General features: G+C 50.7%; 1 protein-coding gene across 6 annotated transcripts in view; it reads left to right on the forward strand.

The window, feature by feature from the left end:
• LOC147029991 (arf-GAP with GTPase, ANK repeat and PH domain-containing protein 1-like) overlaps positions 1–17,212 on the forward strand; it is a 459,947-nt gene that overhangs the window by 47,221 nt on the left and 395,514 nt on the right. For all 6 annotated transcript variants that reach the window (XM_085873585.1, XM_085873584.1, XM_085873587.1 and 3 more), the window contains exon 3: positions 1,505–1,592. In XM_085873585.1, the coding sequence (XP_085729711.1) occupies positions 1,505–1,592 (88 nt within the window). The remainder of the gene's footprint in view (positions 1–1,504; positions 1,593–17,212) is intronic.

The following is a 17,212-nucleotide window of genomic DNA, read 5'->3' on the forward strand; positions in this document are numbered from 1 at the left end:
GAGCGAAGAAGCTGCTGCTTGCCGGTCTACGGGATGACGGATGGTATGGCAGAGGGTGGAGTCATCAGCAAAGAGATAAAGAGGATTTTCCAGAGAGTCGGAGAGATCATTGATGAAAACCAGAAAAAGAACAGGACCCAGTACGCTACCTTTTGGAACTCCAGCCTGGACAGGAAGAGGGGATGAAATAAACGGAGAGTCTACCAACAGGTCCTATTGTGCCTGCTGCTTTGTGGGAGACACTGATGAATATTACAGCATTGGATTGCACAGGAGTGCCAGGTGTGTGAAGTGGTTGTGCCAAGCCCGTGAGCAAAAGCATTACTCCATTGAACTGTGGATACAAAACATTGAACGGCTGTGAGAAGTTCAGATATTCCAAGAAAGGGCCTCAAGGAATCATGGAGGATGCACTGTCTGCTTCTGGAGTTCAGTTTTGTTATATGGTCTCTCCATGAGCCGTTGTTGCTGGTGGTGGGCCTTGAAAGTTCAGACTGAAGTTCCAGTGCTTGATTGTGAAAATAGGTGCAAAATAGTTGTATGATGATCCTTCCTGGAGAGACGAGGAAAGGATGCTATATTAGCTTTGATTGCAAGGCATGTACCAAATTTTAGACCAGAATCTGATGGTTTCCAGGATAGCAGAGAGGGAAGCTGTTACTGCCAACCCAGCATTGGGATGTGGAGTCGTATGCAAAGAGGAGGGTCATTTAACATATTTTCTAGAAGACCGGAGAGGTCATTTAACATGTACTGTCTTAGAAACAGGGAAGAATGTTATCAATTGAGTGAAATAAATTCGTGAAAAAATTCCCATAACAACTATGTAGAGGCAAAGGGAATTCTCAGAAAGAAATGCAACTTTTTTTTCATGTCGAAACACATTCACACAAATATACACAAATGAAGAGGTCACTGTTTGTCAGTTTGACATTAAGAAAGCATTGGATCACTGGACCTGAAACAAACATACTTGGTCCTCAACATTTCACAATTTCAAGGTCACTATGACACAGGTAATAACCATCTTGCCGATCCTGCCTGTGCCGCATCTACATCTCCATACTCCTCCCCACCACAGCTTGTAACAATGCAGTTAACTTAATTTTGCTATACTCCTGGCACATCATGGCCTACTCCTTTAAAAATATAAAGCACCTTTGGATTTTCTGTGGCCGTAAGCGACTGCTCGTGTTTAAGACCGCCATTTTCACATCTGCGAGGGAGGGAGAGACGGACGGACGGACAGACAGACAATTAAGCACAACATTTCAAATTTTTATTTTATTTTTTGCTTCATTCAAAATGTCTAACAGTGATTAGAAGGTTAATGAGCAGCATAAGTCATTGTCAAATCTTTTGTTGAGATTTCTTTAACATTGATGACCCTTCTTCCCTTTAAATTTTATAATGACCCTGAATGCTGTGAGCAATATTGTTGTAGCAGATTGCAAGGGAAACTTTCTCTATCCCCTCTTCTTGCCGTATGATTTTTTTTTTTCAGGGCATCCTGGGAAACTTGTCGAGCGGGAAGTCTGCCCTTGTCCACCGCTTCTTGACAGGCACCTACATGCAGGAAGAGTCACCGGAGGGTATGCTTTTGACATCGTACATTTATTGAGCAGTTATTCATCAGAGTGTTCACCATGGAGATAACTTAAGTTACTTGTAATTATATTTGTGAAATTCAAACCTATGAAGCTACTTTTATCATGAATCTAAACAAAACTCACATTTTCTTGCAACTGGAGAAAATTGATATTAATTGGACATGCTACTTTTATTTATGGAACATGGGTGTGTTATTTACTGACATTAATTATTGGAAACCATGTACGAGTTCAGCCATCTACTCTTCAATACATTTTTGTTTGCTCATTTCCAAAAAGCACCATTTCATAAAGTTTTCATTGTAGAATGGATATTTATTTTCAACTAGCAAAGACCAACCGTTGCTTCGCTGATGGTAATACTGAAGGGAGGAGGGAAAAAGGGGTGGGGAAGAGAGAGCAGGGAGGGTGAAGATGTGGGGGGGGGCAAGGAGAGAGGGTGGGGGAAGGGAAGACGGTCTTGTGGTGCAGCATTAATTACGATTAATACTGTTTCATCAAAATGATTCTGCATGGAATAACGGTGAATATGGAAACAAAATAATGTCTGAAATCCATTTTCTACCAGTCATACTATAAACACGGTCAGAAGACAAACTCCTCTCTGGACATAAATACCAAGCTGGCCAGAGACAAACACCGCCCGGATGCGACTGGAGACAAATACCGCTCGAACACGTCCAGAGACAAACACACCTCCGTCCGGACATAATCACCGCCCAGACATAACCGCCCTCCGGATATATTTTAGGGGGGGGAGGGCGGGGGAGGGGGAGAAAGAGAGACAGACAGACAGACAGACTATATTGGGAGGGTGCAGATCAAGAGAGATAGTGATATATGGGGGTTGGGGGAGTTTGCAGAGAGACTATGTTATGCTTTATGAATCACACACACACACACACACACACACACACACACACACACACACACACACACACACACACACACACACACACACACACACACACACACACACACACACACACACACACACACACACACACACACACACACACACACACACACACACACACACAGACACACACAGGCACACACAGACACACACAGACACACACAGACACACACAGACACTGGAGTCAGTGTGATTACCAACTTCATTACTAACTGTGTACAACCCAGAAACATTGAGCAGCTTTTATGATAGAACAACATTGAATTTATAGAGATGTTTCAGGGATATGTTCACAAACATTATTCTTAAAACATTATTCTTTATAAACAGCTGTGTGTGAGGGGTGGAAAAAAAAATTGTCTCGGTAATTCAGAAAACGTGTTAATACGGCAAATTGCTCGGAAATAGGGTATTATTTCAAAACAACTCGCTCAGGGCGACTGAGCACGGTCCACTCGCTCAGGGCGACGGAGCACGGACCACTCGCTCAGGGCGACGGAGCACGGATCACTCGCTCAGGGCGACTGAGCACGGACCACTCGCTCAGGGCGACGGAGCACGGACCACTCGCTCAGGGCGACGGAGCACGGACCACTCGCTCAGGGCGACGGAGCACGGACCACTCGCTCAGGGCGACTGAGCACGGACCACTCGCTCAGGGCGACGGAGCACGGACCACTCGCTCAGGGCGACGGAGCACGGACCACTCGCTCAGGGCGACGGAGCACGGACCACTCGCTCAGGGCGACGGAGCACGGACCACTCGCTCAGGGCGACGGAGCACGGACCACTCGCTCAGGGCGACGGAGCACGGACCACTCGCTCAGGGCGACGGAGCACGGACCACTCGCTCAGGGCGATGGAGCACGGACCACTCGCTCAGGGCGACGGAGCACGGACCACTCGCTCAGGGCGACCGAGCACGGACCACTCGCTCAGGGCGACGGAGCACGGACCACTCGCTCAGGGCGACGGAGCACGGACCACTCGCTCAGGGCGACGGAGCACGGACCACTCGCTCAGGGCGACGGAGCACGGACCACTCGCTCAGGGCGACGGAGCACGGACCACTCGCTCAGGGCGACGGAGCACGGACCACTCGCTCAGGGCGACGGAGCACGGACCACTCGCTCAGGGCGACGGAGCACGGACCACTCGCTCAGGGCGACGGAGCACGGACCACTCGCTCAGGGCGACGGAGCACGGACCACTCGCTCAGGGCGACGGAGCACGGACCACTCGCTCAGGGCGACGGAGCACGGACCACTCGCTCAGGGCGACGGAGCACGGACCACTCGCTCAGGGCGACGGAGCACGGACCACTCGCTCAGGGCGACGGAGCACGGACCACTCGCTCAGGGCGACGGAGCACGGACCACTCGCTCAGGGCGACGGAGCACGGACCACTCGCTCAGGGCGACGGAGCACGGACCACTCGCTCAGGGCGACGGAGCACGGACCACTCGCTCAGGGCGACGGAGCACGGACCACTCGCTCAGGGCGACGGAGCACGGACCACTCGCTCAGGGCGACGGAGCACGGACCACTCGCTCAGGGCGACGGAGCACGGACCACTCGCTCAGGGCGACGGAGCACGGACCACTCGCTCAGGGCGACGGAGCACGGACCACTCGCTCAGGGCGACGGAGCACGGACCACTCGCTCAGGGCGACGGAGCACGGACCACTCGCTCAGGGCGACGGAGCACGGACCACTCGCTCAGGGCGACGGAGCACGGACCACTCGCTCAGGGCGACGGAGCACGGACCACTCGCTCAGGGCGACGGAGCACGGACCACTCGCTCAGGGCGACGGAGCACGGAGCACTCGCTCAGGGCGACGGAGCACGGAGCACTCGCTCAGGGCGACGGAGCACGAAGCACTCGCTCAGGGCGACGGAGCACGGACCACTCGCTCAGGGCGACGGAGCACGGACCACTCGCTCAGGGCGACGGAGCACTGACCACTCGCTCAGGGCGACGGAGCACTGACCACTCGCTGATACGAAACCTGAATACGGCATCCTGAATTCCTTCCCGAACCATCTTCCGTCAAATGGCAGGCCAAGCCATCCTCCTCGTGAATGACTTCGGCCAGTCTATCTCCTATGGTAGACTCCACATCACTGTGAATTAATTCTGGGACATTACAGTTGTAGTAGTTGGAAGTTGAAGTGGTGGAGATAAATTAAAAAGCACTGTTGCCACCAGGCACATGCAAGAGTGACACGAAGAGGAAGAAAAAGATATGAAAACCTGCCATTTTTTTTTTGTATGCCACTGTTTGGTAATATTTGTATATATTTTTATGTATATATATATATATATATATATATATATATATATATATATATATATATATATATATATATATATATATATATATATATATATATATATATATATATATATATATGAAGCCTGGTGTTGGATTCGTGGTTAGGGTGGTGGCTTGGGATCCCAGGGTCCTGAGTTCAAGTCCCGTTGGCTACTGAATTAACACCAGGGGGTTGACTCAGCCTGTCATCCTTCCGAGGTCGGCGAAATGAGTACCAGTGTACTGGTCCCCGTGTATGCCCCGGTTAGAATAGGTGTACCATATCCCTGTGTGTCCTAAGAGGCGACCAGGGTTGGCGTCAGGAAGGGCATCTGGCCATAAAACATTGCCTCAAGAAAAAGCCAACCCCTGCACAGCAGGGAAAAATGGCTGTAAAAACGGTCATTTTATATATTTATTGATATGTATATGTTTATATTTATATGTATATATTTATTTGTACTACGAGAGTCGAAAGCACCATGCTTTCCAAACCGACCAAACAGGTCCACCTGCCGCCCGACCCCGTATTCCGAGTCAGCAGAACCCTAGAGCCAACCAAAGCGAGGCACGAGGCTCGGCAAGGCTCCCACAGGTTCCACACCTGTCTACGATGGGTATGGTGGCAGGACGGATCACAATACTCGGTTACGGTAGTTTCTTTGGATGTGTTGCGCCGTATTCAACAGCTCAGTTGATTTTGGTGGCGTGTCTGTGTGACCATGGCAGCGTTTGAGACCGATCGCTTTAGATTGTTAGCCTTGACACATTGTGCCGGATGAGTAACACAAACGATTTGACATATTCACCGTTTCTGTATTAACTCCATCAACGGTTTAACAACATGGCAGGAAAAAAGTCGTAAATGTTGAGTTGAACAAATGTCCTGAACTCATGGACTTAGTTAAGTAAAGCGCGTCATCTGGGACCCGGCCGTCGGTTTGCCGCCGAACGCTGCTGATTAAGTCATCGATTCCCTCTTTTAAAATTCTATCCATATTCGATTTTTTGAATCTGCTATCACTTGCTTAAATACATGGAACACATAATGTGAAGATTTTGGAAGTGTGAACAGAATATGTTCCGAGAAAAGTGTTAGAAGTTCCAGGCTTACGCCCATTATATTAAGGTGTGTGTGTGTGTGTGTGTGTGTGTGTGTGTGTGTGTGTGTGTGTGTGTGTGTGTGTGTGTGTGTGTGTGTGTGTGTGTGTGTGTGTGTGTGTGTGTGTGTGTGTGTGTGTGTGTGTGTGTGTGTGTATAAATTGATGTATTGATGTATTGATATATTGATATATTTATATTGATGTATTTATATTGATGTATTTATATTGATGTATTTATATTGATATACTTATATTGATATATTTATATTGATATATTTATATTTATATATATATGTATATATATACATATATATTGATATATTTATATTTATATATACAAGTACGGGCCCGTAGGTGCGTGCCCGTAGGTGAGTGCCAGTATGTGCAGCCTCTCTCTCTCTCCCAAACCTCGAAAAGGCACATCCGCGGGTCCGCAGCAATATTCCTGGCAAGTTTCAATCGTACAAAATAATAAATAAATAAATAAATAAACATTAATTGTGATGTCATAGCACCGTGTCCTGTCATTGGTCGACAGATAAATGGCCGTAACTTGGAAACTGCTCGTCCGATTAATATTGTGACGTCCACGGGACTTGAACAGTCCCGCCAACGTAGAATGAGCCGAAACGATGGAGGCGATTTATTTATTTATAACCCAAACATGGCGGTTCTAATCGCTCTGCTGCAAACGGGACGAGGAAGGTGGCACGAGTCACTTTTCACTGAGTTGATGATGTTTATTCCTTTTTTTTATAATCACCAGAAATAACAAGACTCTGCAAGAAGAGGGATCCGGGGCGATTCGACGGGATGGTGTGGGATCGGGCGTGGGGAAAAACACAGACAATTCCAATGAATATACAGTTCTCAATCCCTCTAAGGCGCCAAGCACACACACACACACACACACACACACACACACACACACACACACACACACACACACACACACACACACACACACACACACACACACACACACACACACACACACACACACACACAGTAGCTATTTCTGGTGGTCAGGCTGGACCGTGGTGTGGACGCAACTGTCCCTGGATCGGCGCCGGACGAGCCGGCCTTGCTCTCGCCGGGGGGGGCAGGAGAAACCGCGGTGCTGTCGACCTCCTGGTCCTGGCCCAAGTCCACCCACAGCCGCCAGGGAACCAGCTCCCGTGCCAAGCCGCGAGCAGGAGAGGGAGGCAGGTCCACCTGCCGCCCGACCCCGTATTCCGAGTCAGCAGAACCCTAGAGCCAACCAAAGCGAGGCACGAGGCTCGGCAAGGCTCCCAGGCACGATCAAGAGCACGATCAACTCAGCACAGCAACCAGGACGCTCTCTGCCGCCACAGGTTCCACACCAAAAAAACACGAGCGTTCTGGTTGTAATCTTCTTCTTCTTCCTTTTCGACCCCGAACAGAACCTTTTTATCCTTCTGCCCTCGTCACCTCCAATCAGGCCGTTTATTGGCCCACTGCCGTCGCCTTCTGCCAATCGTGATCACGGGGCGGAGCCATCCGCTGCTCTGTCCTGTGACGTCACGGCCAGTCTTCAGAGAATACCAAAAGGGGTTTACGCAGACACACTTACCCTATCCCGTGTCCCTATCTAATTACGTGACATTTATCATTTCCCCCTTGAAGAAATGAACATTTACTAGACGACTTATCACCACTGAATTACTACTTATTACATCGAGATCCTGGTAAACTCTTACAGCATGGCATACCTAATTAAACATCCTAATTACCCTTTGAATGCATACCCCCCCCTCAAACGTAACACTGCCCCCTCCTCTGGTACCGCAGCTCCTGCAAGGTATATCACAGGCGCTACCGTACCAGCCTTAACACTTACTGACTCACACCTAATTCACCTAACGAAATAAAGTAGGAGGGGCAATGGGCAGCGAGTCGCAGCTAACTTACCTATCCTGCTTAATGTACTACCCCCTTATGGCCTTATCCTCGCCTAAACAATCATTCGTTTTTGTTTTTATTTATTTATTTATTTATTTTATTACATGAGAGCACTGAGCGAAGTTGCACTCCATCCTCCGGATCATCGCTCTTGCCCAGCACTCTTCCAGTGATCTGGGGAGGGGTAAACAAAAGGTTCCACAAAAACACAACACTTATACTTTACATTCCTACTCTAAGCCTTAACGACACTATTCACAGGATATTTACACTTGACCGCCTCACCCAGTGGATGCTAATAGACCCAGCGTTACCTGGGGAGCCAATTTTCAAATTTGCTTGCCCCAAAATTATGCGGACATCATGCCCTTGCTGCACCTGTCAAGTTGTGCGGGATCGAGTGGGACTCACACATCTTCACAACACTCACACCATGGTATGGTCATCATCACATTTCTAGGTCATGGTCCTCCTTTTAATCATGCAGGCTGAATCCCGTCATGGCCGTGGGGTGGGTTACCACAAGATGATGGGGGCATCTCAGGTGCAACCATGCCCACAGGTAAGCTTTAGTCCAACCCGGACGTTTCTCCGCCCCGCTCCCTTTGATTCCCTCCCCCCTGGTAGCCATCAGCTCTAATCCCGTACAACACTCTGGAAGGGGTCTTACTGGCTCCTCTGGCCTTCCTGGGTCGCCAAGGTCCTACCCGCCTTGGTCGCCCAACCAGACCCTCTCCCAGTTGCCTCCACTGTCACCATTAGCCACCAGGTGGTGAATCTCCTTGAAGGGAGTCGCAATTCACGCTCACCGTGAGCTTCAGCAATCCCTGTGGACAAGCACATCATCCCCACCCACAAAACCCACATGACTCCCCCACCCCATCGGCCTTACATGTGACACCTGCATTTCTAACACTTCACCGACCATGACCTTCCCTGTTACCACACCATGCCCAATAAAAAATCAACGTGTGCACCATACATTTCACTTCTTAACTTAAAACAACTCACACAGCACTTCTCACCCGATCCACGCACCAGCCATTGGACAGCCACTCGTGCCCGCTTTGTTTCCAATTACCCACTGTCCCGATTGTCACTCTAAAACCCAGCAGAACTCACAAACCCTCACCTTCAACACATGGGGCAGGAGGCTGTCCGGGCCCAAGCTCCCGCACAGAAGCGGCCAATCTTCCCCTCACACGCTCTATCCAATCCGGAATATCCCGACCCATGTAAGAGCTCAATCGGTCACAATGGACGATCTGTGGGAGTGCGTGGCGGCCCATCTGGATTTTCAAAACTACATCGGTTACCTGTCGGAGTATCACACCGGGGCCCTTCCAGGGGGGGGGGGTGAGTTTCGGGCACACACCCTTCCTCCTCTGTGGCCGGAAGAGCCAAATGAGGTCTCCAGGGAGGATTCGGGGGGCGTGTGTCCGAGAGTCATACCTCAATTTAGCACGCGAGGAAGCCAAACCTATTCGCTCCCTCCCAAAGTCATGAGCTTTCTCTATGCTCTTACGCATTTTGGAAGCATAACCCTCCGTCGAGGTCCATGTTGGGGTTTCAGGTGTCACGCCCAGCCACAAATCAACAGGGACCCGCATCTCCCGACCAAACATCAGCAAGGCAGGGGTGCAGCGCGTGGCCTCATGCTGCGCAGTCCTGTATGCCATCAGGACAAAGGGGAGATGTACGTCCCAGTCCTGCTGATTCTGGGAGGTAAAGAGAGCTAACTGGGTAAGCAGAGTTTTATTAAACCTCTCCACCATCCCATCCGACTGTGGCCTTAGAGGAGTGGTCCGAGTCTTGTGAATTTGGAGGAGCTCGCACACTGAACGTAGGAGTTCGGACTCGAAGTTCCGGCCCTGGTCTGTGTGCAGCTCCCCCGGAGTTCCAAAACGGGTGAAGAACCCCTCCACTAGTGCTTGGGCAACCAGCCGTGCTTCCTGATTGGGCAATGCATAGGCCTCCGGCCATCTGGTAAAGTAGTCCATTGCCACCAGAATATACTTGTTGCCTCGGTGGGTGGTGGGTAGGGGCCCGACCACATCAACCGCTACCCTCTCAAGTGGTGCTCCTACATTATAAATTTGGAGGGGGGCTTTACGTGCGCATGGTGGTGTTTTCTTCCCCCGGCAGAGGTCGCACCAACGTACCCATTTTTGGATGTCGCTGCCCGAGTTCACCCAATAGAATCTCTGCCTCAATTTCGCTAGTGTTTTGGTTACACCTAAGTGTCCCATCGTTCGTGTTCCATGTACAAGCCCCATCACCTGTTCTCTCAATTTCGAAGGTACCACCAACAACCAGGAAGCATTTTCACTCGTTGGTAATTCCCACTCCCGGTACAAAATGCCATCCTTCAGCTGGAGCATCTGCCATTTTGCCCAATACGCCTTCACCTGCGCCCCAAGCGAAGCAATTTCTTCCCACGCAGGCCGTTTTCCACCCTCTAGCCAATTACAGAGGTGGCCCAAAACAGGGTCCTCCTTCTGTTCCTTTTTCCAATCGACACAACCAAATTCAGGAGGTGGTTGTGGCAGAGTCCGACGGGTTACTCTGGCGGCACATAGGCATGCATCAATTTGTTCCTGCCCAATCAAATCCCTATTCTCTTGACGTTCACAAAATTTGCATTGGTGCTGCCAACAAGGTCGCCGAGAGAGAGCATCTGCGTTGGCATGTGTTTTGCTGGGCCGATGTTGCACAACAAAATTGTACTGCTGCAGTTTCTCAAGCCACCTTGCAATTTGACCCTCCGGCTCCTTGAACCGAAGAAGCCATTGCAAGGAGGCATGATCAACCCGGATCACAAATTCCCTCCCGTACAGGTAAGGATGAAAGTGTCCAACTGCAGACAGCAAGGCCAATAATTCTTTGCGAGTGACGCAATAATTTCGCTCGGGCTTTGACAGAGCCCTACTATAATAGGCAATCACTCGTTCGACACCTTGTTGGACTTGAGACAGGACCGCCCCCAATCCTCCCTGACTAGCATCCGTGTCAAGGATGAACTGGCCAGTCTCGGCCGGATACGCCAAAACTGGGGCTTCTATCAGACGTTGTTTTAGGTGATTGAATGCTTTGGTGCAGTTTTCTGACCACACAAATTTAGCTCCCTTCTCTGTCAATTGGTGCAATGGTCTTGCAATACTTGCAAAATTTTCCACAAATTTCCTATAGTAAGAACAGAGGCCCAAAAATCCTCTGACCTCTCTTACATTTCTGGGGGTGGGCCACTCTTTTACTGCCACTGCCTTCATTGGGTCTGTGGCCACACCGCTTTCATTCACCACGTGACCCAGATAAACGACCTCTTTCCTAAAAATTTCGCATTTCCCAGGGTTCAGTTTTAACCTGGCCCCCCTCAATTGCCTGAAAACCTCCACCAAATTTTTGGCAGCCTGCTCAAATGTGGGAGCGTGGACAAGAACGTCGTTTAAATAGATCAGGCATGTTTGCCATGGCAGCCCAATCAAAACGCGTTCCATCAGACATTCAAATGTGGCGGGGGCATTGCACAATCCGAAAGGCATGACGACAAACTGCCAGAGGCCCTTCCCTGTGGTAAATGCTGTTTTCTCTCTCCCTTGTTGGTCCATTTCCACCTGCCAGTAGCCACTCTTCAAATCCAATTAGTGAACCATTTTGAGCCGGAAATGGCATCGAGTGTATCATCAATACGTGGCAGGGGATACGAGTCTTTGAGCGTCACTTGATTGAGTTGGCGATAATCCACACAGAACCGAATGGTCCCGTCCTTCTTTCTCACCAACACAATGGGTGACACCCAAGGACTTACCGAGGGCTCAATAATTCCAGCCTTCTTCATCTTTTCCACCTGTTTTTCAGCCTCATCCCTCTTTGCAAGAGGTAGACGTCGTGCAGGCTGTCGAACAGGTCGAGCCTCGCCAGTGTCAATTTGGTGCCTGATTAGACTCGTGCGTCCAAAATCCTCAGGAGAAAGAGAGAATACATCCAAATTAGCACCAACCAAATTGTGCAATGACCTTACCTGGTCCACTGTTAACCCCTGTTCTGCTCGGTTTACCATGTCCCTTACTCACTCTGGCCAATTTGTTTTTCCAAAATTTTGCCCCGACTCCGGCTGACCTGGCGAGTCTGTGGTTCCGACCCCTCCGGTGATCTCCACTACACTGCTACACTTTGCTATAACAGCTCCGCCCCTCACTGTGTGAGGGCTGTCAGACAGGTTGAGCAACCGAACCACCACCATGGGCTGATGTGTATCCACGAGTGTACGACCCACCATCAATCCTGCAGTTTTCCCCGAGCTCCACGGCTCCACCATCCCGAGCTGGCCCACGTGATTGGTCCTTGCCGATATCCGGGCCAACACCACGGTCTCAGACCTGGGGGCCACGGTCACGGTGCGCGACATCTCCAGTCGCGCCCCCTGCATCTCCTCGACTTCCCCCAGTCCCTCCAACCGTAGCTTTTCAGTCCCTAGCCACATGTGACCCCGCCCCAGGTCTAGTTGGCAGTCATGTTCCACAAGGAAACTCAACCCCAGAAGGCATCGGTCACACACTTCTGCCACCCACACCACCGCATCGACCTCTAGGCTGCCCAACTCCATCATCACAACCCCACGACCCATTATCGGCATCGTTGCTCCCGTAGCTAGTTGGAGACTGTGTCCTGCTAGTCTATCGATTTTGTCTCAACCTCCCACACTTTGGTCCAACACGAGCGGGCTAATAACAGTATCACTTGCACCAGTGTCCACCACTGCTTCACAAAACTCTCCCTCTATCTTTACCCTTACCCGCAAATTCCCCACACCAATTTTCCCACAATTCACTATTTTCACCAAGGGAGGGCACTTCGCCACAATCTCACTAGCCAAGCATGGCCCTGTATGCTCAGCCCGATCTAGTTTCCCCGACCCCCGACAGTGATCTCTGGACTCGACCTTGGTAAGGGCATCTCGGATAGACCTGGCGGTTCAGCAGGAGGATTCACCCTCTCCGAGTCTAAAAGTCGATTGGAGGGTCCCTCCATCGCCGGGTACCGGCAATATCGTTGCATGTGTCCTCTTCGCCCGCACCGGAAACAACTCCCCATAAAAGGCCCCCGTGAGTATCGGTGAAATGTCTCTTCCGGTTCCGGACCCCCTCGGCCATAATCAAATTGCTCTATTGGCTGGGGTGGACCCCGCCGCTTTGGCGCACTAACTACCGGATTACCCTTTATCAAACTCGACAGTTTCTGGCAAATTTCCTGAAACATTTGGGTAATGCCAATTTCTCCCAGCCCCTCTCCTTGATCCTGGATCTCTGCCTGTCAGACCGTCACCGATGGCCTCTCGGGCACCCGACCCAGCCGCCTCCACGAGGCCAGCCTGGCTGCGCACTCAGCCGCTCGGTGAACGGTGGGTGGATCCTGTAGCTCCACTAGCGCTCGGACCTCAGGGTCCGGAAGAGCAGCTAAAAATTTCTCTAGTGCCAGTCTGTCCCACGCCTCCACTGTAAGGTCCCGATACGCGATCCTGACTGATTGGTAAATGTCCTGTGCCAGCTCCTGCACTGTCTCACCCGGCTTTAATCTGCGGTGCTGGAGCTGAGCCCGCACCAGATCACAGTTTGCCGCGAACCCAAACCGACGGCTCAACGCCTCGCAAATGTGGGAGCTGGTCAACATCCCCTCCGCGATCACGTTTAACACGTCTGCGGCTGGTCCCCGCAACGTTGCCACCAAATTCCCTGTACATTCCTGCTCATTCCACCCGTTTAGTCAGGAAATGCACTCAAATTGCGTCAGAAAAGCTTCAACGCTCCCTGACCCGTCGAAATTTACCAGGGGGATCACTTTTACGGTGGCCCGCTTCTCAGTTTCTCCCTTGTCCGAATCCAGCCCAGGGATCAAACACCCTTGTGGCTGCGTATCCAATTTCGGAGCCCACTGTGGCCAAAGATGTTTTGTGGTGGGGGTCTCACGGGTCAATTTTGCCTCCTGTTCCAAACGTTGAATGGACCGATTCACCTCTTCCCGCAGGATCTTCTGGGCCCGCACAACCTCCTCCAAGGCTCCGTCGCGAGTTTGTAGCTGCTCCTCAACCAACCCGGACACTCTACTTACAAAAGACGGCTCTACCAGGCCTTTATCTAAGACTTCATCTTGGCTCATAATTTTATCTTGTTTGTCCAAACGAGCCTCCAATCCTTTTACCTCCTCCGCCAAATTCATCCCTTGCTTCCTCAGCTCTCCCCACTCTTCAACTTGCAGCTGCATACGAGCATCCACACAGGCACGATGACGTTCCAGGCTTTCATCCACTTTATCAACCCGAATGTTCGTTGCATCAATTTTATCTACCAATTTTTTCCGTATATTTTCCCCCTCCAATGTAATTTCTACCTTTGTTTCCTCCAATCTATCCTCGAATTTACTTTGTATTTCCCCCAATTTAACATCCACACACTCCTGCATCTCAGTTTTCATTTTCTCCATCTTTTCCCCCAATTCATCCCTCATTAAATCAATCCGTGCACCCAACTGTTCCCCCATTGCCCCCAATTGATCTGTCATTTCTGCCCTCTGTGTCACGAATTGATTTTCCATTTGTGCCGTCATTTCTGCCCTCTGTGTCACGAATTGATTTTCCATTTGTGCCGTCATTTCTGCCATTTGTACCGTCATGTCCCCTATTAAACGTTCCAACAGTGTCTGGATTGACATCGCGCCGGTTTCCGGCACTGCCGGCCCCGTTACGGGCAATGAAGCACGGTCCACGCTCGGAACGGGGGAGGTTCCAACCCTACCCCCGTCTCTCCCCTCTTCCCCCGACTCGCTGCCAGACACGTGGCCTTCCTCCTCAAACATCTGCACATCCGCCATGGTGCAGAAGTCCCGTTTGCCGCCAATTAATTTAAATTTGAAAAATCCCGCCAAAATTTTCCCGCGCTCGCGCGCTTTTCTGTAATAATTTTATATTCCAATTCGTGGCGAGATTTTAATCCTGGTATATAATTTAGAGGGGTTCGAACATCCAACACCCTGACACCAATGTGACGTCCACGGGACTTGAACAGTCCCGCCAACGTAGAATGAGCCGAAACGATGGAGGCGATTTATTTATTTATAACCCAAACATGGCGGTTCTAATCGCTCTGCTGCAAACGGGACGAGGAAGGTGGCACGAGTCACTTTTCACTGAGTTGATGATGTTTATTCCTTTTTTTTAATAATCACCAGAAATAACAAGACTCAGCAAGAAGAGGGATCCGGGGCGATTCGACGGGATGGTGTGGGATCGGGCGTGGGGAAAAACACAGACAATTCCAATGAATATACAGTTCTCAATCCCTCTAAGGCGCCAAGCGCACGCGCGCGCGCGCGCGCGCGCACACACACACACACACACACACACACACACACACACACACAGACACAGACACACACACAGACACACACACAGACACACACACAGACACACACACACACAACGTAGTTATCTCTGGTGGTCAGGCTGGACCGTGGTGTGGACGCAACTGTCCCTGGATCGGCGCTGGACGAGCCGGCCTTGCTCTCGCCAGGGGGGGGGGGGGCAGGAGAAACCGCGGTGCTGTCGACCTCCTGGTCCTGGCCCAAGTCCACCCACAGCCGCCAGGGAACCAGCTCCCGCGCCAAGCCGCGAGCAGGAGAGGAAGGCAGGTCCACCCGCCGCCCGACCCCGTATTCCGAGTCAGCAGAACCCTAGAGCCAACCAAAGTGAGGCACGAGGCTCGGCAATGCTCCCAGGCACGATCAAGAGCACGATCAACTCAGCACAGCAACCAGGACGCTCTCTGTCGCCACAGGTTCCACACCAAAAAAACACGAGCGTTCTGGTTGTAATCTTCTTCTTCTTCCTTTTCGACCCCGAACAGAACCTTTTTATCCTTCTGCCCTCGTCACCTCCAATCGAGCCGTTTATTGGCCCACTGCCGTCGCCTTCTGCCAATCGTGATCACGGGGCGGAGCCATCCGCTGCTCTGTCCTGTGACGTCACGGCCAGTCTTCAGAGAATACCAAAAGGGGTTTACGCAGACACACTTACCCTATCCCGTGTCCCTATCTAATTACGTGACAATTATCATTTCCCCCTTGAAGAAATGAACATTTACTAGACAACTTATCACCACTGAATTACTACTTATTACATCGAGATCCTGGTAAACTCGAACAGCATGGCATACCTAATTAAACATCCTAATTACCCTTTGAATGCATACCCCCCCTCAAACGTAACAATATCAAACCTTGAAAAGCACTTCCGGGAGCCCAGGCAATATTCCTGGCAAGTTTCAATCAGATCGGGCCGTCGATCGTGGAAAAAAAAAATAAAAGAATAAATAAACATTAATTGTGACGTCATTCATGATGTCATAGCACCGTGTCTTGTCATTGGTCGACAGATAAATGGCCGTAACTTGGGAACCGCTCGTCCGATTGATATCAAACCTCGAAAAGGCACATCCGCGGGTCCCCGGCAATATTCCTGGCAAGTTTCAATGAGATCGGACCGGCGGTCGTTGAGAAACGGCGGTCGCAGACAGACTGACGGACAAACAGACACACGCAGAGATTGCTGGAATTATAGATAGATATTGTTACGAATTTGCGCCCGCCCGGCGTGTGAACGACCGCGTGAACTAATAGCGGCCGGTTCGCCCACCGAACGAGCAATTCAGTCGTGACTTTCTTTAACAACGCCAGAAACCAGTCACGGGTGGGTCCTTAACCACCCACCATGGTCCAGTCCCTATTCTACCCGCGCGAAATAGGGTCAATCGCTGAATATCGATATACCTAAGTACTCGTGCGGGTAACCTACCGAGGATAACCGAGCGGTTCCTTTCTGCGATAACCGAGCGGGTATTATCGCCAGACCTCGCCGGACCCGATTCTATTTTACGCTTATTTAAAAACCCACTACTATTCCAAGAAACAACATAGCAGTTCAATAAGGAGAAAATGACACGACGAACGGGGTAACATTCACACAAGCACATTTATTTACTACACAGATGCACATATACAGCCATGCAATCAATGGGGGACGGGGACAAGACACGAGCTAGGTAAAAACACTACAACCGACTCTTAGCAATTATCAATGTACAGTCACTTACACAGTTTTACTTCGCAAGACGCGGCGCCACAACATTCGTTCAAAGAAAAGCAGGAAAGACCCCATCAAAGGCAATGGGGTCAGACTGGACCCCTTGGGTCTTTATGGCGTGGGACTTGGCAGACCGAACGAGTCCCACGAGGCCGTTGCAGGTTACCTACACCCTCGTGGTCACTGGCTTGGGCGACCCGCGATGCTCTTT

Source organism: Eptatretus burgeri, chromosome 3 (genome assembly GCF_056783735.1).
Source record: "Eptatretus burgeri isolate ZD-2024b chromosome 3, Ebu_testis_v1, whole genome shotgun sequence".
Classification (NCBI taxonomy): domain Eukaryota; kingdom Metazoa; phylum Chordata; class Myxini; order Myxiniformes; family Myxinidae; genus Eptatretus; species Eptatretus burgeri.